General features: G+C 40.0%; 1 protein-coding gene across 1 annotated transcript in view; it reads left to right on the top strand.

Moving 5' to 3' along the window:
* B3GALTL (beta 1,3-galactosyltransferase-like) overlaps positions 1-24533 on the top strand; it is a 120703-nt gene that overhangs the window by 54978 nt on the left and 41192 nt on the right. The window contains exons 9-12 of the mRNA XM_011946940.1: positions 6252-6388; positions 14844-14907; positions 17899-18018; positions 20135-20204. Coding sequence (XP_011802330.1) covers positions 6252-6388; positions 14844-14907; positions 17899-18018; positions 20135-20204 — 391 coding nt within the window. The remainder of the gene's footprint in view (positions 1-6251; positions 6389-14843; positions 14908-17898; positions 18019-20134; positions 20205-24533) is intronic.

Raw genomic sequence — 24533 nt, 5'->3', positions numbered from 1 at the left:
TTGGGAGGCTGAGGCAGGAGAATCACTTGAAGCTGGGAGGGAGGTTGCAGTGAGCTGAGATCGCGCCACTGCACTCCCACGCTGGTGACAGTGCAGAAACGCCATCTCAAAAAGAAAACCCCATCATCTCAAAATCTCCTTAAGCTGATAAGTAACTTAAGCAAAGTCTCAGGATACAAAATCAATGTGCAAAAATCACAAACACTCCTATACACCAATAACAGAGAGCCAAATCATGAATGAACTCCCATTCACAATTGCTACAAAGAGAATAAAATACACAGGAATACAACTTACAAGGGATGTGAAGGGCCTCTTCAAGGAGAACTACAAACCACTGCTTAAGGAAATAAGAGAGACACAAACAAATGGAAAAACATTCCATGCTCATGGATAGGAAGAATCAGTATTGTAAATATGGCCATACTGACCAAAGTAATTTATAGATTCCATGCTATCCTCATGAAGCTACCATTGACTTTCTTTACAGAATTGGAAAAAGCTACTTTAAATTTCATACAGAACAAAAAGAGAGCCCACATAGCCAAGATAATCCTGGGCAAAAAGAACAAAGCTGGAGGCATCACACTACCTTACTTCAAACTATACTACAAGGCTACAGTAACAAAACAGCATGGTACTGGTACCAAAACAGATATATAGGCTAATGGAACAGAACAGAGGCCTCAGAAATAACACCAGACATCTACAACCATCTGATCTTTGACAAACCTGACAGAAACAAGCAATGGGGAAAGGATTCCCTATTTAATAAATCATGGTGTTTGAAAACTGGCTAGGCATATGCAGAAAGCTGAAACTAGATCCCTTTCTTACACCTTATAAAAACATTAAGATGGATTAAAGACATAAACTTGAGACCTAAAACCATAAAAACCCTAGAAGAAAACCTAGGCAATACCATTCAGGACATAGGCATGGGCAAAGACTTCATGACTAAAATACCAAAAACAATGGCAACAAAAGCCAAAATTGACAAATGGCATCTGATTAAAGAGCTTCTGCACAGCAAAGGAAACTGTCATCAGAGTGAACAGGAAACCTACAGAATGGGAGAAAATGTTTGTAATCTATCCACCTGACAAAGGGCTAATATCCAGAATCTACAAAGGACTTAAACAAATTTACAAGAAAAATGCCATCAAAAAGTGGGCAAAGTATATGAACAGACACTTCTCAAAAGAAGACATTTATGCAGCCAACAAACATGAAAAAAAGCTCTTCATCACTGGTTATTAGAGAAATGCAAATCAAAATTACAGTGAGGTACCATGTGACGCCAGTTAGAATGGCGATCATTAAAAAGTCAGGAAACAACAGATGCTGGAGAGGATGTGGAGAAGTAGGAACGCTTTTACACTGTTGATGGGAGTGTAAATTAGTTCAACCATTGTGGAAGACAGTGTGGCCATTCCTGGAGGACCTAGAACCAGAAATACCATTTGACCCAGCAATCCCATGATTGTATATACCCAAAGGATTATAAATCATTCTACTATAAAGATACATGCACACGTATGTTTATTACAACACTGTTCACAATAGCAAAGACTTGGAACCAACCCAAATGCTCATCAATGATAGACTGGTTAAAGAAAATGTGGCACATATACACCATGGAATACTATGCAGCCATCAAAAAGGATGAGTTCGTGGCCTTTGCAGTGCCATGGATGAAGCTGGAACATCATTCTCAGAAAACTAACACAAGAACAGAAAACCAAACACCGCATGTTCTCACTCGTAAGTGGGAGTTAATCAATATTGAGAACACATGGGTACAGGGAGGGGAACACACACAGTGGGGCCTTATGGGCGGTGGGTGGCTTGGGGAGGGATAGCATTTGGAGAAATACCTAGTGTAGATGACGGGTTGATGGGTGCAGCAAACCACCATGGCACACGTATACCTATGTAACAAAACTACATTCTGTACATGTACCCCAGAACTTAAAGTATAATTTAAAAAAAGATAAAAACCAGTAATTCTAAGATACTAGTGGAACACTGAGTTATTCTTTTAAGGTTTTTCTTGATTATAATTGTCCTTTTAATGAAATCCTTAAGAAAGTCATTAAGAAAGATTAGTGGAGTGGCTCTATGTATAGATTCTATAATAATTTTTTAAAGGTAGTTTATAGTATAACCCACATAAAAATATTGAAAAACAATCATATACTATATAATAGCTGAACACTGCAATTAGGAGATGAAACATAGCAACATGTTTTCCATAAGATGTTTGGAACCAAAGGTTTTAATTGTGAAAGGTTTTAATAGTGAAAGATTTGTAAGACAGTTTTCAAAATATACTGAGATGTTTATTTTCTTTATACAAGCCATATTGGCATGGTATGTAAAATACAGTGATTTTCATATTGGTTAAGGTTTAGTCACTTGATAAAGAGCTTTATTGTAGATTTTTTTTAAAGGTGCTGAATTTTTAATCTCAAGCTGAGGTGGTTTGTCTTGGTTGTTACAGGGTATTCTTCTTACCCAGTAATGATTTACTATACCCATAGGCAAAGTATCAAGAAGAAAGTCATCATATGGATCTGTGAATCTAAATGCAGTTTTAATGTTAGATTTAAAAATTAGCAGCTGTCACATATGTGCAGTTATGATCTGTTGCTAAATTGAGGAAAAGTAGGACTCTGGAAGGTATTTGCAATACAACCACAACCAGAATAAGGCTCTTAAGAAATACCTAAGAGTACTCATGCATGGTGTCTTCTTGATTTTATATACTGATAAATAATAGAGAGTGAGGTGGTCTTGGTTGGGTAAGAGAGAAAATATACACAACTTTTTGAACTTAGGGTACTTGATTCATATTGTATGCTCTAGTTTCTTCAATAGAGGAGAGTTGCTTTTTAAATCTCTCCTGGACTTGCTATGTTCATTTGACAAAAAGTTACTGCACATCTGTTACATGTTGGGTGAACTGGAGATACAGCAGTGAACACAATGGACAACATCCCTGCCCACAAGGAGGTGTGTTCTTGTTTCAGGGCAGATACGCAATAGAGAAAAATGCAAATAAATATATAATGTGTCGGATGGTAACAAGTGCCATGGAGAAGAATAAAGCAGAATAAGGGAGTAAGGGATGTATTGGGAATGGGCTTACCTGTCTCTATAGGGTGTTCAAGGAATACCTCACTCATCAGGTCACATTTGAACAGAGTGAAGGAATTGAGGGAGTCAGCCATGTACTCTCTTGTGTCAAGCTGCCTGCTTCATACCTCTGCTTATCTAATAGGCACCAAAAACTCGACATGTTCAAAGCTGAACTCTCAATGCCTTTCTAAACCTCTTCCATCTTCAGTCTTCCTTATCCAGAAGTGCATCACTGTCACTGTCTATCCAGTTGCTCATATTAAAAACCTAAGACTTGAGATTGGTTCATCTTTTTTTCTTCAACTTCATGTTGGCATGACCAGCTGGTTCTGCTTCCAAAATATATCTCCTGTCCATCTTCTCTCCATATTTAATACTACTACGCTGTTTCAGGCTATCGTCATCTCTTGCCTTGACCATTATTAGAGCCTCCTGTTTCAGTGGTTTGCCATTCCACCTAAGATATTTTTGCTGGGTATAGCATTCTGGGTTGGGAGCAATTTTCTTCCGTTACTGTACAAATGCTCTACCATTGTCTTTCCCCTCTTATCATTTCTGTTGAAAACTCAGCTGTAGATCTTGTTCTGTTTATTTGAAAAAATAAAATAAAATAAAATAAAAATGTATACCCTCTCCCCTCCATGACTTCCCCTGCCACCAGCTGCTTTTAGGATATTCTCTATCTTTAGTTTTCAACAGTGTTACTGTTATGTGCGTATGTGTGATTTTCTTTGTATTTGTTCTCACTGGAGTTTACAGAGCTTCTTGAGTGTACAACTTGATGATTTTAGTTAGTTTTGGAAAATTCTAAGCCTGTATTCTTTAAATATTCCTTCAGTTCCACTCTGTCTCTCCTTAGTTTCTAATGTCATGCATTTTAGCCCTTTTCCTTGTGTCTCATATTGCTGTAGCTCTTTTCTTCCCCCCTTTTTTTTTCTTGTATCAGTCTGGATATTTTTTACTGGACTTGCTTTCCAGACTGTTAATCTTCTCTGCTATCGTGTTTAATATTTTTTTGAGTTACTAACTTCAGTTCTTGCGTTAAGTTTTAAATTTTTCATTCGGCTCTTGTTTATAAATTCTAGTTCTTTGGTGCAATTTTAAAAATCTTTTTATCCTTAAAGGGCACATTAACCATATCTTTTTAAAAGTCTTATTTGATAACTGCAACATCTGTTTTATCTGTGCATCTCTTTCTGTTTTTCACTTTTCTTGTTTCTGGTCTGATCTTGTTTCTTGCTCTGCCGGGTAAGTTTTAACTAAATCTCAGATGTTTTATGTGAAAAATTAAGAAGGCTATGGATGATAGGACTTCCTATAGAAGGATTTAATCTTCTGGGTTGTAGATGTTGTTTGGGTAGGTCTATTTACAGACTGCCCATACTCCAGAGCCCTTTTGTCCTGGCAATCTGAACTCCAGCCTTGGTTTCCCAGCACTACAGTACTGCTAAAGGCTTGGCTCAGCTTTTTAGCCTCTCCACTGCTGCTTTCTGCTTGGTTCTTTTTTTTCCTTGGTTTTTGTGCAGCTTAGGTCATTGACGGAAACTTCCATGCAGCATCTTGAGACCCCCTTACATCTCTTCTCTTCTTTTTTTTTTTTTTTTTTTTTTGAGACGGAGTCTTGCTCTGTCACCCAGGCTGGAGTGCAGTGGCCGGATCTCAGCTCACTGCAAGCTCCGCCTCCTGGGTTTACGCCATTCTCCTGCCTCAGGCTCCCGAGTAGCTGGGACCACAGGCGCCCGCCACCTCACCCGGCTAGTTTTTTTGTATTTTTTAGTAGAGGCGGGGTTTCAGTGGGTTAGCAAGGATGGTCTTGATCTCCTGACCTTGTGATCCACCCGTCTTGGCCTCCCAAAGTGCTGGGATTACAGGCTTGAGCCACCTCCAGCTCCAGACTCTACCTTTTAGTCCAGCGAGGCTGCAGAAGCCCCCAGCTGCTGCTTTTGGCTGTGTGCTGTTTGCAGCTCCAGGAATCAGCAAATTCCTTGAGGAAAGGAGGAGGCCAATATGGGGCTCCCATGGATGGCCTTTCTAATTCTGGGATCTTAGTCCTTTATGTCCTGTCTGCCTTTGTTGTTTTCTAATGGCTTCAATCATTTGCTTTATGTAATTTCTCCAGCTTTTATACTTGTTAGAGTAGATGTGATCCAGATTATTCTGTTGTGGTCAGAAGTGGAAGTCTTTCATTACACTTCAATAAAGTCTGTACTCCTTTCCTCTGGCACATAAAACTCACCCTGGTCAGCCTTTTGCCTATCTCTTTTGTACCTTACTCCCACATCCAGTAGCTCCAGCCACATAGGATTTCTTTTTTCATTGACTGTATCAAACTTTTTCCCACCTCAGGGATTCTGCATTAAGTCCTTTGACGGCTCTTCCTCAGATTTTTGCATAGAGCTGACTCTTTGATATTATTTCATCTCAGTTCGCTACTGAGGATAAACAAAATGCTAGTCATCATTACAGATTTTTGCATAGATCCAGCTCCTTGATACTGCATCTCAGTTTGTTACATCCTAAGAGATTTCCCTCTCTTTTCAGGGCAGCTCCTAGTCACCCTGATTTATTTTCATCGTAGCACATTTCAATCACTACCTGATTATTTTACTTACTTTCTTAATTTCCATTTCTCCACTGTAGGGTAAGTTATGTTTCTGCCTGGTGTGTGGTAGATTCTCAATAAAAATCTTTTCAATGAATTAGTAAATAAATAGATAATTACTGATTCTGAAAGGAATTTTTCAAATTATTCTTTCAAAACCTCAGTAGGGCATAGGGGCGTACTATTTTCTTTGCCCTAATAGTCTTTTTATGTGGCATATTCTATAAAATACCACTTTTATACATTTATGGTATAATGATGACTAATACCTTGTTCATCTTGATGATCAGATCTTGAACTACTTTTTGTATACAAAGCTTATGTTATATTCATTATCGTACTAGTGTTAATTATATTTTTGTCCACATTCTCTAGAAATATTTAATCTGTGCTAATAACTCTTTATCACCCAAAATATTTAATTATCTAAAACCAATAGTACAACTTTCTATTGGTCTTACATGAAATGGTTGTTTTTAAAGTGACATGTTATATCTTTATTTAACAGGAATGGTTTTTGGGAAAAGCATTACATGATGAAGAATCCACAATAATTCACCATTATGCCTTTTCTGAGAATCCTACAGTTTTTAAGTATCCAGACTTTGCTGCAGGCTGGGCCTTAAGTATTCCACTTGTAAACAAGTAAGCATTTATTGGGCTTTTTTCAGGGAGGTGGGAAGGGTGTACATCAACTTTAATTTCATTGAGTATAGTAACTGATGGATCTCAGACTCTCAAATGAGTTTTTCAGCCAGAGGCAGTGTGTGGTAAGACCTGGAAAAGGAGCCACATGCCTGAGGGTTTCTGCTTCAGCACTGTCATTTACTAGACCCTTCAGACAAATCATTCAGCCTCTCTGTATATTCTTCTTACTCATCCACAAAATAATAAGCTGTGAGACTAAGGGAGAAGACAGAAGTGCTCTGAGAACCATGCACATGGAAGCATCATTACTGTTGTTAAGAGATCTACCTAGCTATAGGTGTAACTTCTATCATCAGTAAGAAAATGAAGCAGTAACATGCTGGGGTTGAGAGCTGATGATTCACTAGGTGCATGGGTGTGCATACTTAAACACGGGCCAGGCAGGAGGACAGCTAGCTAGTGGAAGGTACTATAGGTAATCATAGCTAGCTATTTGTGTGTATAATCACAATGGTGCTCTGTTAGATGTGGAAAGTGAAGGTGGTTAAATTGTAATTCAGGAGAAATACGGTTGTTGACAAGCCCTTCAGATTAATTATTAAATGTTTTTGTTCTTTAGGGAATGGAAAGTTGATAAAGCACTTGTGGCTTTTTTAACTTCAGAGATGAAAGAGTTTCTGTCATTAAGTGTCCTGTCTCTAGGATTTGGGGTCTTCAAAATCTTATTAGCCCATTGTAGATACACAGGATAGTACATACCTTGTCATTTATGGCTGGACAAAACTTCTTGACTACTCCCTTCACATTTGAAAGTTCTCTACAGTGTGATACCCTCCTTTCCAGTGTAGAATCCAAACAACGAAACAAAACCCCTGTGTTTCCTACCCTTCCTTGCCACTAGGAAGCAGCCATATGTTGTAGGTTCCATCAGGTAGATGTGTTATGTACAATTGTTTTTGGGAACTGAATTGTGTGGGGAAGGAGACAAAGCACGGGGGACCGTTTGAATTGAGACTCGTAGCAGAGGAAGAGTCAGTTGCGGTTGAGAGCAGCTTCCTGATGATGGCAGAGTCTGAAGTTCCTACGCTGCTTATTTCTGTGGTACAAATCTGGGGGTTCTTGGAATCTTAACTTACAGTCTGTTTAATCAGACTTTCCGGTAATTCCATGAGCCATCTATATGCTTTAATAAATTTACATTATGCTTTAACTAGCCAGAGTGGATTATTTTTGTTTGTTTGTTTCCAGTTAAGATCCTTGCCGGGTGTGGTGGCTCATGTCTGTAATCCCAGCACTCTGGGAGGCCAAGGCGGGTGGATCACAGGGTCAGGAGATCGAGACCATCCTGGCTAATACAGTGAAACCCCGTCTCTACTAAAAAATACAAAAAATTAGTCAGGCGTAGTGGCGGGCACCTGTAGTCCCAGCTACTCGGGAGGCTGAGGCGGAGAATGGCGTGAACCCGGGGGGCGGAGCTTGCAGTGAGCCCAGATTGCGCCACTGCACTCCAGCCTGGGCAACAGAGCGAGACTCCGTCTCAAAAAAAAAAAAAAAGGATCCTTGACTTACGCACTCCGTCCTGGGACTGCCAGGCAAGGATGCCTTTCTCCCAGCCCCTACCAAGCATGCCTAAGAGCATCTGCACAGTTTCCCTCCCTTCATTCTTAGAAGGGTCAAGGAGGAAGGGGAGTGAAGACAAGAAGAAGTAGTGGTCGTTCCTTTCTCACCGTCTGCTGGTCTGCCTAGTTCTGTGCTCTGCAGGGGAGAGGGGAATATGTTCTGCCCTTCAGCAGCCTCGGGTCATGTTTCTTCTCAAATTAAGTACACTTTGGTTTGCTACAGCTTGAGCACCGGGAGTTCCCAGGACACTCTTTTCCTGCACTGTCCAGCAGTCTTATGTTTGGGGCCAGTTTAGCCACCTTTGTTGAGTCTGGACTGTTAATGCATAGAAGCTGTGACCTGCACTTTGTAGGCTGAGCCGCTGTTCCTTCTCCCTTCCTCAAGTATTCTTGTCATCCTCGGCCACAGGAGGCTTCCGCTAACCTTCCTCATTTGGTCTCTGCTTAGTTTTATAGTATGGAAAGATTTGGTCTGACCTCTCCTTGGGAGAAGTCCCAAATGGTTGTGATTTTTTCTGACTTGGGACTTACAACCTCTGTGTAAGCCTGTTTCTCTCCCATTTCCCATATACTATGAAGTCCCTTGAAAGAGGAACAAACACAGCTATTGCCTGCCCTGTGAAGTGCTGTAACTGCAGCAGGTGCTTCTTCCTTCAGGGCTAAAGAGGAAACCAGTGGACCCAGGAAGAGCTATATGGCAAGCAGAGGGTGTAATCATTTCCTTGAAGCCAGTATAGCTCTTTTCTTCATCACTGCCTTCTGATCCGGGAGGCCTCTTATCCTGAAGGCAAATCCTTATAGTCTAGAGTTTTACCTTCTTCCCCATCACAATTTCCTATCTTCCTTTAGCAAGACTTTATTGGAGACCTCTTGATGCTGAATTCAATTCAGTTTTTGTTGAATTAGGTGTTAGAAGTAACTATTTATTCTTGCTTCCTTTGACTTACTGTCTTAACCAGGTGCAGGTTGATGGAAGTGATCCTGTTTGAACACATTTTTGACGTCTGGCATCCCTACATAGGGCAGTTCAACCTAACTCTTATTGGCTGACATGCTGGTGTTAAGTTTAACCTGTTCTAGGAAACCTCTGCCCTCTGCTTCACTGCCCATCAGGTGTAGCAGCACCCAGAGCACTGGCAGGCTTTGTTGGCTCTGGCTAGCGCTCACCTCATTACTGTCTCGTGCTCACCACATGACTCGCTTCCAGGGGTTCGTGAACCAGGGTTGCAGGTTGTGCACTAGCCGAGATGTTAGCCTTGTTAAAGGGTGACTTTATGTTCTGGATTATCTGGCATTTTGCAAGGTAGTCCCACAGGAGACCACAGGTCCGTGATTCCCTTCCCTGTTGTGTTTGTGAGGTCATTGAACACATCTGTTGACAAGGGAAGGTGGCCAGTGCCCGACTTTAGGCATAGGGGTTTCACATCTCCCTTTCTAGTCAGGTTTAACCGTATTTAGGAGAGAGAACTGAGGGCCTCGTCACTGCAGCAGGGTGTGTAGGCATCTTAGTCTGTTTGGGCTGCTATAAGCAAATGCCATAAACCAGGGAGCTTATAAACAACAGCAGTTTATTTCTTATAGTTCTGGAGGCTAGAAGTCCAAGATCAAGGTGCTGGCAGATTCAGTGTCTGGTGAGTGCCAGCTTTCTGGTTCCTTTCCTTCTTGCTGTGTCCCCTCATCTGGGAGAAGGGTTGAGGGGTCTTTTTTTATAAGGATGCAGTCCCATTCATGAGAGTTCCCTCCCCATGGCCTCATCACCTCCCAAAGGCTCTGCCTCCTAATAACATCACCTTGAGGGGTGGGACTTCAGCCTATGAATTTGAGAGGGGACACAAACATTCAGACCATAGTAATAGGAACTGTGACTAAGGGAGTTAAATCCAAGAGGTTAATCTTTTCCACAAAGCTCAGGAAATTCCCAGCACTTCCCCCGTGACTCCAGTATGATAGCAGAGTGAGGCAGCAGATAGTCTTCTGCATGCTGAACAGTGACCAACAAACCATAGAATGTGTATAGTTCATTGATATCCATGGTCTTCTCCTTACCTCCTCTCCCTTTCCCCTGCCAGGAAAGACAAAGCAAAATAAATATGCAGACTCTACCATAGTGCCATATTTAAAATTCTAGTTATCTTAGATCATACTTCCTTTCCCCCTGATGCCAACAAGTAATCCAAGCAAATAAAACTATATAACCCATCTGGTATAACAACTATCTTGTGATCAAGATATATTTTAAAATGGCTTTTCTAGTGGGGATTCTTATTTCTTCTTCAAGAAATTGGTATTATACTCAGGACTAAAGGAAGGATAAAGTATCCATTAGCCCCATCAGCTACAACATTGGATCTTCCTAGTTGTTTTTTTCCCAATTTTTCCCTAATGTACTGACTTCATTTCTTCCTATTATTGGCAGCTATATCAATTAGCATGCTGTTGGATGCAAGTAATAGGAAGCAACTCAAACTGGATTAAGGAAATACTTTGGCTGTAATTGGGGTGAGTGAGGTCTGTGGTTGGTTGATCTGGCAGTTTATCGATATCATTGAGGACCCACGCTTTCTCTGTCCCTGTAGCCTATAGTATACAGAATGCATTTATCCTAAATGTGGTTCCTCTTGTGGTTTCAAGACACTAAGGGCTACATATTTCCTGTTTGTATCCAATAGTAGACAGCCTGTTCCCGACCATGAATGGTAAGTGCTTAATCCTCAGTCTGATTGGGCCAACTGCATTTGTGTTCTAATCTCCGGACTGTTAACAGTTGCCTGGGAATTTCATTGATTATTAGAATTATTGGAATTTTCAGTTCTAATCCCCAGAGTATTAACAGTTGCCAGGGAATTTCATTGATTATTCTGGCTGGCCCAGAGTCATCAGTCTCTGACTCTGGAGCCTGTATAATTGTTGGGCTTAATATTAGTCAAAACTGGAATTTGTTTAGGAAGAATGAAGGGGAAACTATTTATATGGACAACCAACAGGGCCAGTCCAGGAATGTTGATTCCCTTTGCGTCCTTTCCTTGACTTTATGGCCCACATTGTAGGTAACATAACAACTTACAGTTACTTAAGTATTTCTTCTGCCCTGGTCTCCAGCACACTGGTTACCTACAGATATTTCATGAGACACACTTTCTTAGATTATTTCCCACCAAAATTTTATTTGGCTTAACAATTCCACATCAGTGAGTTTTGAGTTCACACTGCCTAATATTTCCTGGCAATCCATCCGTTTGATCAATTAAAACAAATTGATTTTGAAGGCATGTGGCATGAGTCCAAATCCCAAAGTTACCTTGATACAGTTTATTTATGAATAAATACTTTCCTTTTTGGAGGAATTTTCATTAACTTCCAATAAGATGATTTCTTCAAATAGATGCCGTTACAGGACACTGTTTCTGGTTTTCGCCATTGTTTTTCCACCAGCAAACCTTACCGAGATTTCCTTCAGCAGGTTGCTCTGTTGACTGATTGACAAGTGGGATTGAAAAAGCCAGCTAGGTATTGAGTTGAAAGGGCCCTCGGTCATTTGCACATCTGTAGCCTAGGTGGTTGTGTCGTTAGAACTGTGCTATTGGGGGCAAGACTGAACTTATTTATTTATATATTTTTTGAGACAGAGTCTCGCTCTGTCGCCCAGGCTGGCGTGCAGTGGCACGATCTCGGCTCACTGCAAGCTCCACCTCCTGGGTTCACGCCATTCTCCTGCCTCAGCCTCCCAAGTAGCTGGGACTGCAGGCTCCCGCCACCATGCCCGGCTAATTTTTTGTATTTTTAGTAGAGATGGGATTTCACCGTGTTAGCCAGGATGGTCTCCATCTCCTGACCTGATCACTTGCCTTGACCTCCCAAAGTGCTGAGATTACAGGCATGAGCCACCACACCCGGCCCAATAACTTCTAAAAATTAGGAAAGCTAAAACTTCATATTTGCCAGGAACTGAATATTTAATGGGGAAACATTTCATCTAAGTAACTGGAATTTCTGGTTTTCATTGGTTTTTTTGGTATTGTTGGTTACTGAAACTAGCATTGGAAAAACCCTGCTTCATATCTTGCTTCATAGAAAAACGAAATCCAGTTAGCACTGTTAGGTATTGCCTTTTAAGTTCGTTGGTCACCCTGCACACTCTAGAACTTGAACTTGTTTGCAAGGTGACTGGGTGACTGACGTAGGCCTGAGGTGGCACTTGAGGCTAACTCTTCCACCAGAAGTCTGTGGTATTTACGTAGATATGACTTGGTTATGGTATACTCTGTGGACTGCGAGAGATTGCCACTGAAAGATAGCCATGTACATTTTCATTTGTCCTCTTATCAGTCCTTTTCTGTCTCGGGAATTCTTTTTTTTTTTTTGCAATGGAGTCTTGTTCTGTTGCCCAGGATGGAGTGCAGTGGCACAATCTCGGCTCACTGTAACCTCGGCTTCCCGGGTTCAAGCAATTCTCCTGCCTCAGCCTCCCAAGTAGCTGGGATTACAGGTGTACAACACCATGCTCGACTAATTTTTATATTTTTAGTAGAGATAGGGTTTCACCATGCCTTCCAGGAAGGTCTTGAACTCCTGACCTCAGGTGATCTACCCACCTCAGCCTCCCAAAGTGCCGGGATTACAGGCATGAGCCACCACACCTGGCCCTGTCTCAGAAATTCTATCAGTGGTTTTCACTTTTTCCCCTTCTGAGGTTTCCCTCAAAGGAAAAGAATTTTCAAGGATTGAATGAGAAACTTGAAAAGCCAAAAAGATGGAGAGCATGTTTAAGGTGACAGTACTAAGGTGTTTATTGACGGTTATGAAGGGGAAGGGGCCTATGAAACATGGCCATCTCACAGTGGAGGTCACATGCCTCTTGTATTCTGATCACAACTTGGTGTTCCTCGCCTGTGGCAATAAGCCCGGGTATGACTTTTCTGTCTTTGGAGCCTGAATGAAATGAATACTTACTCTTTGTGGTCTGATTAGATTTTGAAGGCATGTGGCATGAGTCCAAATCCCAAAGTTACCTTGATACAGTTTATTTATGAAAACATGCCCCAACTGAGCAGAATTCAGATTGGACAAGATCTCACTTGCCAGGGCAGACATTTTTTCTCTAAGTATATATTTGGAGTGTATCTGAGGATGTAGACCCTCAGTCCACCGCACTTACACTCACAGATCTGTGGGCGAGTATTGAGCAGGAATGTGACAGATATTATATGGGGCTTCTTTTGGTGCTACCTGCTACTAAGCTATGTTAGTATCAGCTGTGAGACAAATGCTTTGTAATGAAGCACACTTATCCTGTGTCTGCTTTCTGTCTTCTTCTAATCAGAGAATCAGAGGTGAATTTTTATGGACATCTTTTGTGGCCCAACCAGAAAGATGTAATTAAAAACAGTAGGAAAAAAAATTGAAACTTACTGTTATTTTTCCTTTTTCTTTTAAAATTTTTCTTTCTTCCTTTTTTTTTTTCCTTTTCTTTTCGAGACAAGGTCTCTGTTGCTCAGGCTGGAGTGTGATCAGAGTTCACTACAGCCTTCAACTACTAGGCTCAAGCGATCCTCCCGCCGCAGCCTTCTGAGTAACTAGGACTACAGATGCACCATGCTTGCCTAACTAAAAATTTTTTTTTAAATTTTGTTTTAAATTTTATGTTAAACTATGTTGCCCAGGATGGGCTCTAACTCCTAGCCTGAAGCAGTCCTCCTGCCTTTGCCTCCCAAAGTGCTGGGATGATAGATATGAGCTACTGTGCCCAACCTACTCTTCCTTTTTAAAATCACTATTATTTCTTTGTAGTGAAATTGTGTATGAGGAGGTTTGTAATTTAAACTAATAGTCTAGTCTTCAACTCTGTAAGTAAATACAAAACCATATGGTATTTTGGTGATTTGGATAAGTATTCCTCCCTCGTTAGCTTTGAATCAAATAATATGTTGTCTAGTTCATTCAGGGAGCTCACTGAATGCTCATTGTGGTCAGGTACAGTGGGCAGTGCTGGCAAGACAGAGAAGAAAGTATAACACAGAGAGAGCTATGTATGCACCAGATTTTAATGCATGTGATAAAGCTGATAGGTCTGTGCTTTGTACTCTGGCAGTCAAGGAAGTTTCCATTTACTCTGGTGGGCAAATCTGCATAAGTTTTACAGAGAAGGTACCCATGAGTTTGGTGTTTACAAGTTTCCTGGGTAAAGGTTGGGTACAGGCAGTCTAGGCGGATGTCCAGCAGGAGAGAACAATGGGGAGGCGTGTGCACTGGGCGTAGCAAGTGAGCGCTGTGATGCTAGAGGTGGTTGGGAATGGTAGGGCCCTCGAGACTGGCTCGGAGTTTGGGGCTTTATTCTGTATGGGAAAGGAGCCATTGAAAATGTTTAAACAAGACAGTGACTTGGAATAAAACTGTCATTCTTCCCCAAAACCACATGCTTTTCCCCCATGAAACCCAGCAAGATTCATTAAAGTAAGAGACAAAAAGTGGCCGTGTCTGTTTCTCAAGCACAATTTATTTTCGCCTTTCCTTTTTCTTTCTCTGTATTATTTAGTGTAAAGATTATCAGGAGTCAACAAAGCTCGTGACTTTTTCCCCCAAGGCATTGTATTGTATCGTACGTTATTTGGCAGATGTTGGAATAATGAATGCTACTTTCCTTGCATTCATTTATTGGTCAGCCAACCGTTGCATTTTTCACAATCCTTTCCCTCAAGGAAATTAAACTGTTATTTTTATCTTTAAATCTGTATGTTTATCTGTTTTCAAACACTAGAAAGTCTCAAGAATGTGTTAGTCTTGTTTGACACTTCTTTTGGTTAAAAAAAAAAAAACAAATTGTCTCTATTTTCTAGGCTTACCAAGAGATTAAAGAGTGAATCCCTGAAATCCGACTTTACAATAGATTTAAAACATGAGGTACGCCATGTTTTGTTTGATTAAAAGTCCTAGTAATCAAGCATTCACGTCCTTCCATGTAAAAGGTGTTTTGCATTCCCTCATCGTGTGTTTTCCCCACCCACATCTACTCCCCACAGAGAGAATTTCACAACACTCCAGTGAATTAGGTGCTTTGATTTTAAGCTCATTTCAGTTATGTAGGTGAAGACAGAACAGCGAAAAAGGTTACATCTTGTGATTCACGATTCTTTACTTTTAAGCTAGATGGATGGGTCCAGAGGTAGATTTCTAAAAACATGCAAAAATGTCATTAGAAGTACTCTGCTCTTACGTGGTGCTTCAGTTGTACATATGCCAAGTATAGATTGAATGATCATGGCCCCCCATGCCCAATTCATACCTTGAAACCTGAGCTCCAGTGAAATGGTCTTTGGAAGTAGACCTGTGGGAGGTGACAGGGGCATGAGAGTGGAGCCCTCATGAATGGGACTGGCACTTTTATAAAAGAGGCCCCAGGGAGCTTCCTTGCCCTTTCTGCCATGTGAGGACACAGCTAGAAGGTGCCATCCATGGACCAGGAAGCAGGCCCTCACCACTGAATCTGCCAGTCCCTTGATCTTAGACTTCCCAGCCCCCAGAATTGTGAGAAATAAATTTGTTGTTTAGACTCCCCTCAGTCTGTGGACATTCCTTTTCCCCCCACCCTCCAGTTTGAAAATCTGTAGCTTTAAACCAGATAGCAAATTTACCTTTATGTTGATTGTAATTACTGATATATTTGATTTGTATCACTTTATTTTGTTCCCCTCTCCTTATTTTCTATTTTTCTTTTTTCTTTTTTTTTTTTTTTTTTGAGACGGAGTCTTGCTCTGTCGCCCAGGCTGGAGTGCAGTGGCCGGATCTCAGCTCACTGCAAACTCCGCCTCCCAGGTTCACGCCATTCTCCTGCCTCAGCCTCCCGAGTTGCTGGGACTACAGGCGCCCGCCACCTCGCCCGGCTAGTTTTTTGTATTTTTTTAGTAGAGACGGGGTTTCACCGTGTTAGCCAGGATGGTCTCGATCTCCTGACCTCGTGATCCGCCCGTCTCGGCCTCCCAAAGTGCTGGGATTACAGGCTTGAGCCACCGCGCCTGGCCTTAACATGCATTCTTAACCTAACAGTGGTTTATTAGTCAACAGCCAGAAAATTTGAGGGCCTTAGGATAATTTAACTCTGATTATCCCACTCCCAACTTATATGCAATTGTTGTTCAATATTTTTGTCCCTTTTTCTTTTAACCCTGGAAACTTAGATATTATCATTATTTTATACAGTTAACATTTGTATTAACTCGTCATATATTTGCCGTTGTTTTTGCTTATCATTCCATCTTGCTTCTTAGGCCTTCCGATGGAACGATTTTTATTCCTCCTGAAGTGTATCCTTCAGAATTTCTTTTAGTGAGGTGGTAAATTCTCTCAATATTTTTTCTTTAACAATATTTATTTCAACTTTGTTTTTGAAGCGTACTTACATTATGTAGATGATTGTAGGTTGCCAGTCATTTTCTGTCATCACAAGTTTTATTCAGTTATTTTTCTTTTTCCTTTCTTTTTTTTTTTTTTTTTTTTTTTCGAGATAGAGTCTCTCTCACTCTGTCACCCAGGCTGGAGTGCGGTGGTGTGATCTCAGCTCACTGCAACCTCCGTCTCCCGAGTTCAAGCAATTCTTCCGCCTCAGCCTCCTGAGTAGCTGGGTCTACAGGTGTGCATCACCACGACCAGCTAATTTTTGTATTTTTAAGTAAAGATGGGGTTTCACCATATTGGACAGGCTGGTCTCAAACTTCTGACCTGACTCCAGGATCAGGCGTCCCAAAGTGCTGGGATTACAGGCGTCAGCCACCACGCCCAGCCTCAGTTATTTTTCACATGTGCTTACTTGTTTTGTGTAATCTTTTTAAAATAATTTTTTCTCAAGTTTTAAAGTTTTTCTTTATAAAAATATATTAAGCATAGTAATTTTATAATCTGTTTGATAATTCTGATATCTGAAGTTTTTTGAGTCTGATTAAATTATGTCTGCTGGCTCTTGTTCATTATCTTACTTCTTTTTTATGTGTGATTTTTTTTTTTTCTCTGAGTGATTGTTCTGTAAGCACCCTTGTTCCTTTGGGAAAATCCTCTGAGCCTTCTATTAAGGTTGTGGTTCCTTAGTAAGGATTTACATTAGCATCTGCCTGTTGCTAGTGGGTTATACTGACTTGAGATAATTTAAATTATCAGTTTGACGTGTTTTGGGACCTCATAGGTAGCACAAATTGGGGTGGCCTGGCTTTTGGTTACAAAATCTAAGAGGAGATTTAGAGATTATTCTTTTCCCTCCATTTAGACCCATGGTCCTAGCTTTATGTATGGAACTGCTGTTAGTCACACCCCACCTTGGGTGGGTCACATAGCCTTCAGTTTCTTCACTCCTATCAGAAACTCAGCCTTGCCAGAGGTCAGCTGATACCTACTAGGGAAAACTACCCTTGGTATCCTTTTTTCCCCAGGATCTCACTTTCCCACTTTTGTTCTCACAGATTCCACGTTTTTGTGCCAACTTAGCAATACATTTAAGTATTTAAGGGCATTTTACCCAACATTTTAAGATGTTTTAAGCAAGCTGAGTATTCGGGGTATGTAATTACCATATTAAGGAAACTGGAGCCGTAATAATATTTTCTTCCATCTCTCTGTGATGTTGTAGAATATGTTCTTTCCTAAAACTGCATACTTTGGAATTTTTTGGAGGTTAGAATATTGATTCATAGTTAATTGCTTATTGTTAGTAATAGAATACATTTATTCACGTGGAATTGTCATTTTTTTAAGTTTAAAAAGTCCTGTTGAATACTGACAAATTGATATGGTTCAGCCTACTCTCTGTGGAAGGTGTGTTCTGCTTTCCCTTGAGATATTTTGTCCTTTCTTTTACTTGTGTTGACTGAGTTCTTTCATCACTGCCTGTCTCCTGTCTTGTGGCAGATTGCCCTGTACATCTGGGACAAAGGCGGAGGACCTCCCCTGACCCCAGTGCCTGAGTTTTGTACAGATGACGTGGACGTCTACTGTGCTACCACGTTCCATTCTTTTCTACCACTTTGTGTAAGTAACAGAAGAGAAACTTCTTTGCATATCAAGGGAAAAATTTAGATGCTGTGCATAATGTCATCCTAGCACTTTAAAATAAATTTTAGATTCAGGGCATTCATGTGCAAGTTTGTTACAAGGGTATATTGCGTGATGCTTAGGTTTGGGCTTCTACTGATTCTGTCACCCAAATAGTGAACATGGTACCCAATAGGAAGTTTTCAAACCTTGCTCTTCTTCCTTCCTCACCTTCTTAGAGTCCCCAGTGTCTGTTGTTATGTTTGTGTGTACCCAGTGTTTAGCTCCCACTTATAAGTGAAAACATGCATGCAGTATTTGGTTTTCTGTTTCTGCATTAATCACGTAGGATAGTGGCCCTCAGCTGCATCCATGTTGCTGCAAGTACATTATTTCATTCTTTCTTATGGCTGCATAGTATTCCTTGGTATATCTGTACCACATTTTCTTTATTCAATCCACCATTAATGGGCACCTTCACTGATTCCATGTCTTTGCTATTGTGAATAATGCTGCACTAGCACTTTACATCTAAAAAGAAAATCAGCATTTTCCCTGTGCCGGATAAGAACTATATATCATGACTCTAGTAATAACAGTCATACAAGGTTAGTATTATTGTAACTCCATCTTACAAATGAGAAGAGAGAGGCGCAGAGAAGCCAAGTGCTTGTTCATGACTACATAGCTAGTAGGGAGGGAAACAAGGGTTCTTATGGGCTCCCCTTTACTCCAGAGCCTTTGTGAAGGACTGCCTATCACAGCGCTTTAGGGTTAGTGTGCCCAGAGTCATTTATGTTGTTGATGATGTAGCATGCATTGATTGGAATTTCTGTTCCATTTCCTGGAAAGGCCATGTCCAGTGCTTTCTGTGACACCTAAGCCTTCTCCACAAGCCTGCACCCTTTACTCTCTCAGCAGGTGGCTCTGCCTTTCATCTCACTGACAGCTATCCAGAACTTTCAGAATGAATTCACTTGTTTTGACAGACCCAAGGTCCAGCCCCAGTATGAGCCTGGAGACCCTGACACTCACTAGGTTGTTAACTGCTTTTCTCATAAGAAAAAATATGTTCACCAACCTCAAATGTTGTCGTTATTCTCAAGTCAGTCACACAGAAGTCTGTGTGTGCCATTTTAAGAGATAAGTACATAGACACACACACACACACACACACACACATACACACACACACACACACACACACACCCCCCAAGACACAGTGCAGCATTGAGAGAGAATCTGTAATGTGTTTGCAGTTCCAGAGGCAGGGACCAGTCTTTTTCTAGGCAGAATGCTTGCTTGATCTTTCAGTGCTCTCCTAGTGCCTTGAGTGACATGACAAAGCTGTAGTAAGATGTCACTGTAAACCAGCCCCAAATTATGTAGGAGTCATGATTGAGTATGATTGCAGGCCTAAGACGGGTAATAAAGGGGTCCGGAAGGGCTTGGGTGTGCCTTGTTGACAAATCCGTCTTGGTGCTCTCTTTCATCTGTGTGATCATCCTGGGCTCCAGGACTGCCCCCACCCCACCTTCACCAGGTGTTTGAAGGAATCCTACCTGTGGCAGAGGAGAAAACATCCTTAGCCTAGACTTGGGTCACCAGTAAAGAGGCTGCTGTAAAAATGTTTTCAACATTAAAGTTAGGCCAGGCCCAGAAAAGGGCAACATCTCTTGTTTTACACTAAAAAATCCTCCTATTTCTCTCTTTTTGTCAAAATCTTCACCAGCTGGAGAAAGGAAATGAGAAGTAACTAACATTTATTGGTCACTTACTATGTGCTTAAAAAATTATAGTAATAATAGCAGCCTTGTGGTGGTTATTATTTTTTTTTCTAAACAAGCCAACTGAAATTCTGAGAGCTTAAGAAACTTGTTAAGGGGATGCACAGTCCATGCACGGTGGAGCAGGCAGGTGCAGGGCTGGCTGACAGAAAGGCTTATATTGTCAGCTGCCCTATGTTTCCATTTCTCCCCTAAAACTTCATCCCGGATATGTTTGATATCCTTGACACTGGTTAATTTGAACTCTAGAGCATGTGAGATCTAATGTGGGTGTGAAGTTAACGCTGACTCACATATGCATATATTTTTTCTTTTCTTTTTTTTAGGGAAAGCCAGTGAAGAAGGAGGATATTTTTGTTGCAGTAAAAACATGCAAGAAATTTCATGGTGACAGAAGTATGTTTTGGGTTATTCATTTTATCGAACGCTAAAATCCAAACTACCTTTTTAAAAAAAGTACAAATGAATTCTTTAGTGTAAATTCAGGAAAGGGATAATGACAATCCGGATGTTGAAGTGAAAGCAGTTATTTAATCAATATTCCTCATTGCAGCATTTCAATCACCAAGATCAATTAGGAAGGAAAAATTTGTATTGAAACATGAGTGGTCGTAGCCGATACTGTTTATAGCAGTATTTTAAATTGGAAATGGAAAAGCTCAGTGTGGCAGTCTTGGAGACTGTGTGAAAAACAATCCATTTTGTCAAACAACGTATTAGGTTCAAACAACATGTTAGGTCTGTGTGCAGTCTCTAAACTTGATGAAGAATGTCAAGAGGGGATTTCAAGGTAACAGCATGCCAACAAAGAATAGAGACTTTTTCTTGTTTTTTCAATTTATTTCAAATGCTTACCTTGGAACTTGTTAGTTAAGAGATGTATTTGCCCATGAGTAGATAATATTGGAGAAGAAGAAAAAGCTGCTGTACAAACAGTGAATCTCTTCTTAAAGAAATCCTGGCATGCAGATTAATGTTGTTTTTATTCAGGTTTTTGATGTCATTACAGAAGTCTGCTGAGTTGTGATGATAATGTAAAAAAAAAAAAGCCCATCCTAAATATAAATAGACATAATTTCTCTCTTTTTGCACCTTATTTCAAGCAACACTTTTCTGAAATTGAAAATTAGGCAGTCTTTTGCATTTTCTAATTTTAGTGCATATTTTAATTTTTTTTCTCATGAAAAGACTGTCGATTTCACCAAGAATGTGATATTTATGTAGGAGAGATTTCTGAACCAACTGTCATTTTCATGGGATTGGAACTACTGAGGAAGTTCATTTATGTATTTTATGTGATAATATGATACATACAAATTATATTTTAAAGGGGAAAATGTTTTCCAAATAAAATAATATTGTAATTTGAGATTATAGTATTGTCTAAGACATCAACATCAATTAGAATCCAGCTATAATCAATTATATCTTTAAAATGCATTAACTATAAACCTTCGTATTTGCCTAAAATAGCCACGTTAAATTCCAAATCCTATTAAATCAGCCTAAGAGAATATATACATTTGTTATGCAACGAGTCCTAAGATACTATGAAGAATCAGTATAGCTGTTAAAATTTTCTATCATAAATTTAACCTAAATTTAATATTCTTTTACTTTTTTCATAATATGGAAGGGTTTTTTGGGATTATTTTGACAAATACCTTTTTTAAATAGGTATTGGGGAAATGAACTATGCTGTTTTTTGTTTTATTTCTTTTACAGCAAGCAGGAACTGTTTGAGTTGATTTAATTGATCTTGAAGCTACACTTGGAGTAGTCATTATTTTCACAATATGAATGTTAAGGATGGTGGTGTTGGTACTTTTTCTTTGAAACACATTTTTCAGGTCACAGTGAAGCAGTAAAATTAGGGACACTCCCTTTCGTATTTTTTATATTCTACAGAAATGAAAAAAATAGTTTGTTAATTTTGATTGAGTAATTTTGAATCTAGTTTACTGCTTATTTTGTATAAGTTTGAGATACTCTTTTTAGATATTTATGAAATCCTTTCTTATTTGAATTTTGACTCAAAAGTCTTTAAAAATTACAAAATCTTAAAAGCCTACTAGGAGCATTAGAAACAAACCTTCCAAAGCCAGATGCATTGATTTACTGCTGTTAATTTGAATCTGGTATCACTGAAGCATGAGGCCTAAAATGTATCATGACGTTTTCATATTTGGGTTTCTGTGGTAAACTGTTCTGCAACTTGGATGTGTTTGTTTGAAAAGATAGTCTAAGGCAACAGGATTTCAGTGACTTTGAAGTCCATTTTGCATGACTTCATGTAGCCTGCCAGGCCACTGGGCTCTGCCCCTCATTTTAGAAGCCTAGTCCAGCCACCAGTTGGCCCAAAGAGTTACCCAGTAATATCAGTTACAAGGATAACACCACACTAATTGCTTCTAACTGCTAATATTTTTTACATTTTCTGGTGTGTTTTTCACATATGTTCTGTCATCTAATTTCATGTTGACACTTCCTTGTGATATGATAATTATTGTTATTCACTTGTTGTAGAAAAAGCTGAGTATGGAATGATACACAACTGGCCCAGTTTCTTGTATCCTATTGAGTAGCAGAGCCAAGGACTTGGGTTTTCTGGCTCCTAAATCCCACATTTTTTTTTCTACCACAGCACAGCTATACTGTAATCTCCTTGGATGTATTACAAACTCAATACTTGATAAATAGTCTTTGATGTTCACATTGATGTCCTGCTATGCTCAAGGTCAGTTTTGTCTTGGCCAGAAGCTGTGAAAGTAGGCTTTCCATTTTTAGTAGCAATGGGTATGGCAAGGAATTGAAACCCACACAGGATCTAAAATACAAATTGAGCTGAGAATTTAAGACTGCCACTCCTATCTAAGCATGTCACTGCTATAGTCAAACAGAACACATGGTCTGGGGTGTTGGATTTTTTTTTTTTTTTCATTTTCCTTTCCCTGTGCGCTCTACGGTAGAAATACTTTAGTCATAAAGGCCAAATGATGAAGGAAAAAAAATCTAGAGAAACTGTACTTGTCTTTGCCAAGTTGAGAGTGGACTGTACTGTTAATTGTGGGCACAGTGTCCCTTGGCACTGAGTGGTGATGGGCCCACTCCTGGTTCATTATAGTGTTGGTCACCTTCTGGGATGAGAAGCAGAGACAGAACATGTTGTGTTCAAGGCCCTAGTCACAGCAAGGGAAAGTATAGATTGCATTTAGTTTTTATACTCTCATGGAAGAATTGGTAATAAAACCAAGTTTCAAAATGAAAAGAAATATTTTAAATATTGTACTTTCTTTGCTTAACAATGACACATTTATGTAATTGCTTTTGTCTGGATTTTGACTTAAGTAAAACATAGCATTCTTAGAACACAAGCAAAAATATATTCTGTCTTTTGACTCAAGGAAGTAATCCATATTGACACAGTTGAAACAGCAACACCCTCTGAGAGGCAAGCATTTAGTAGGATTTTAAAGAAAGTTGGGAACGGTTACATAAGGTGATGAATTGGGCATAGCATGTAAAATTATATTTAAGCAAGGAAATGATCTCTGATGTTTTAATATTCAGCTTGATGGCTTCCTCTTGGGTTCTGTGTTGCTCACTGTGGGACCGGAGCTGTCAGAAAACCTGAAGAATTTTCTTTGCATCATTTTGCCATGCAGTTTGCGTACATGTCTCATGTACCCCGTGGCAGCCACTGGGTTTTGTTCATCAAATGATGGGTTGAGGGACGCTTTCCTGCAGTCTGCCTCTAATTAAAGAGGTTAAATTGCCGTTTGCTCAGCCTTTAGTTCCTTTCCATAGCTTCCTAAGCTCTTAAAAATTAGCACTATATTCCTTTCAGTTTAAAAAAAAAAACCTGCTATCTTTACTGCTGTGGTCTTGTCTAGAGGCAAATCTGAACAAACTGATTGAAAGGGGTGTTAGGAGGCTGGTGTTCTCTTTAACTAAAGAGGCTTACACGTACTGTGGTACAATCTGTTTACTTAAAAGGTGAGGCTTGAATTAAAATACAGCAGATAGACGGCCAGACTCGAATCAAATGAGGTGATTAGATCAATGACTGAAGAGAGGAGAGGAGTCAGGTGTTGCCTTTCCCTGGCTGTTGAATAGCTGATGTTCCAGATTGTCCTGCAGTGTTGTGTTAGGTCATCCAGGAGGGATACTTTCCAGGCTTAGGTACACCTTAGTCTTTAAAATGAGGAATTAGGACACGCTCGTGTGTGTGTCCCTAATCTGCTCCTGAGAAGAGAAGTGCAATCAGGGTCTGATTTTGTGGCCACTGACTTGCACACTGAGACAAAAGGGCCATCTGCAAGCTGAAAATAGTGGATTCCTTAAAATAAAAACTATTCACATTCGATGGTGTGGTAGTTTTTAATAAAATGTTCAAGTGTCAAGTTCGTTTTCGTTTATAACCTGAGACAGTTTTACAAGTCACGTCCCTGGGGGTGAAAATGCGTGTGCTGTCCTCACGGTGAGACGCATCTTCTGCTTCGAGTCTAGAAAGCGCTAAGAAAGATGCGCGCCATCTGTGCGGCTGGCATTTTTATAGTAAAATTTTTTTACTTTGCTCTAACTTTGTTATCTCGTGACAAACTTTCTTGAAGGAGGCATTCATTATTATTATGTGATAGGAAGTATGTTTCTTGATTGAAAAGGAGATAATGTGTCAGGTGACTTATTGAAGTATTTTCTCAAAGTTTAATATCTTTGTTTTTT

This window comes from Colobus angolensis, unplaced genomic scaffold (assembly GCF_000951035.1).
Source record: "Colobus angolensis palliatus isolate OR3802 unplaced genomic scaffold, Cang.pa_1.0 Scaffold255, whole genome shotgun sequence".
NCBI classification, from domain to species: Eukaryota; Metazoa; Chordata; class Mammalia; order Primates; family Cercopithecidae; genus Colobus; species Colobus angolensis.
Note: the sequence above shows the minus strand (reverse complement) of the source record. Positions and strands in the feature narration are given on the sequence as shown.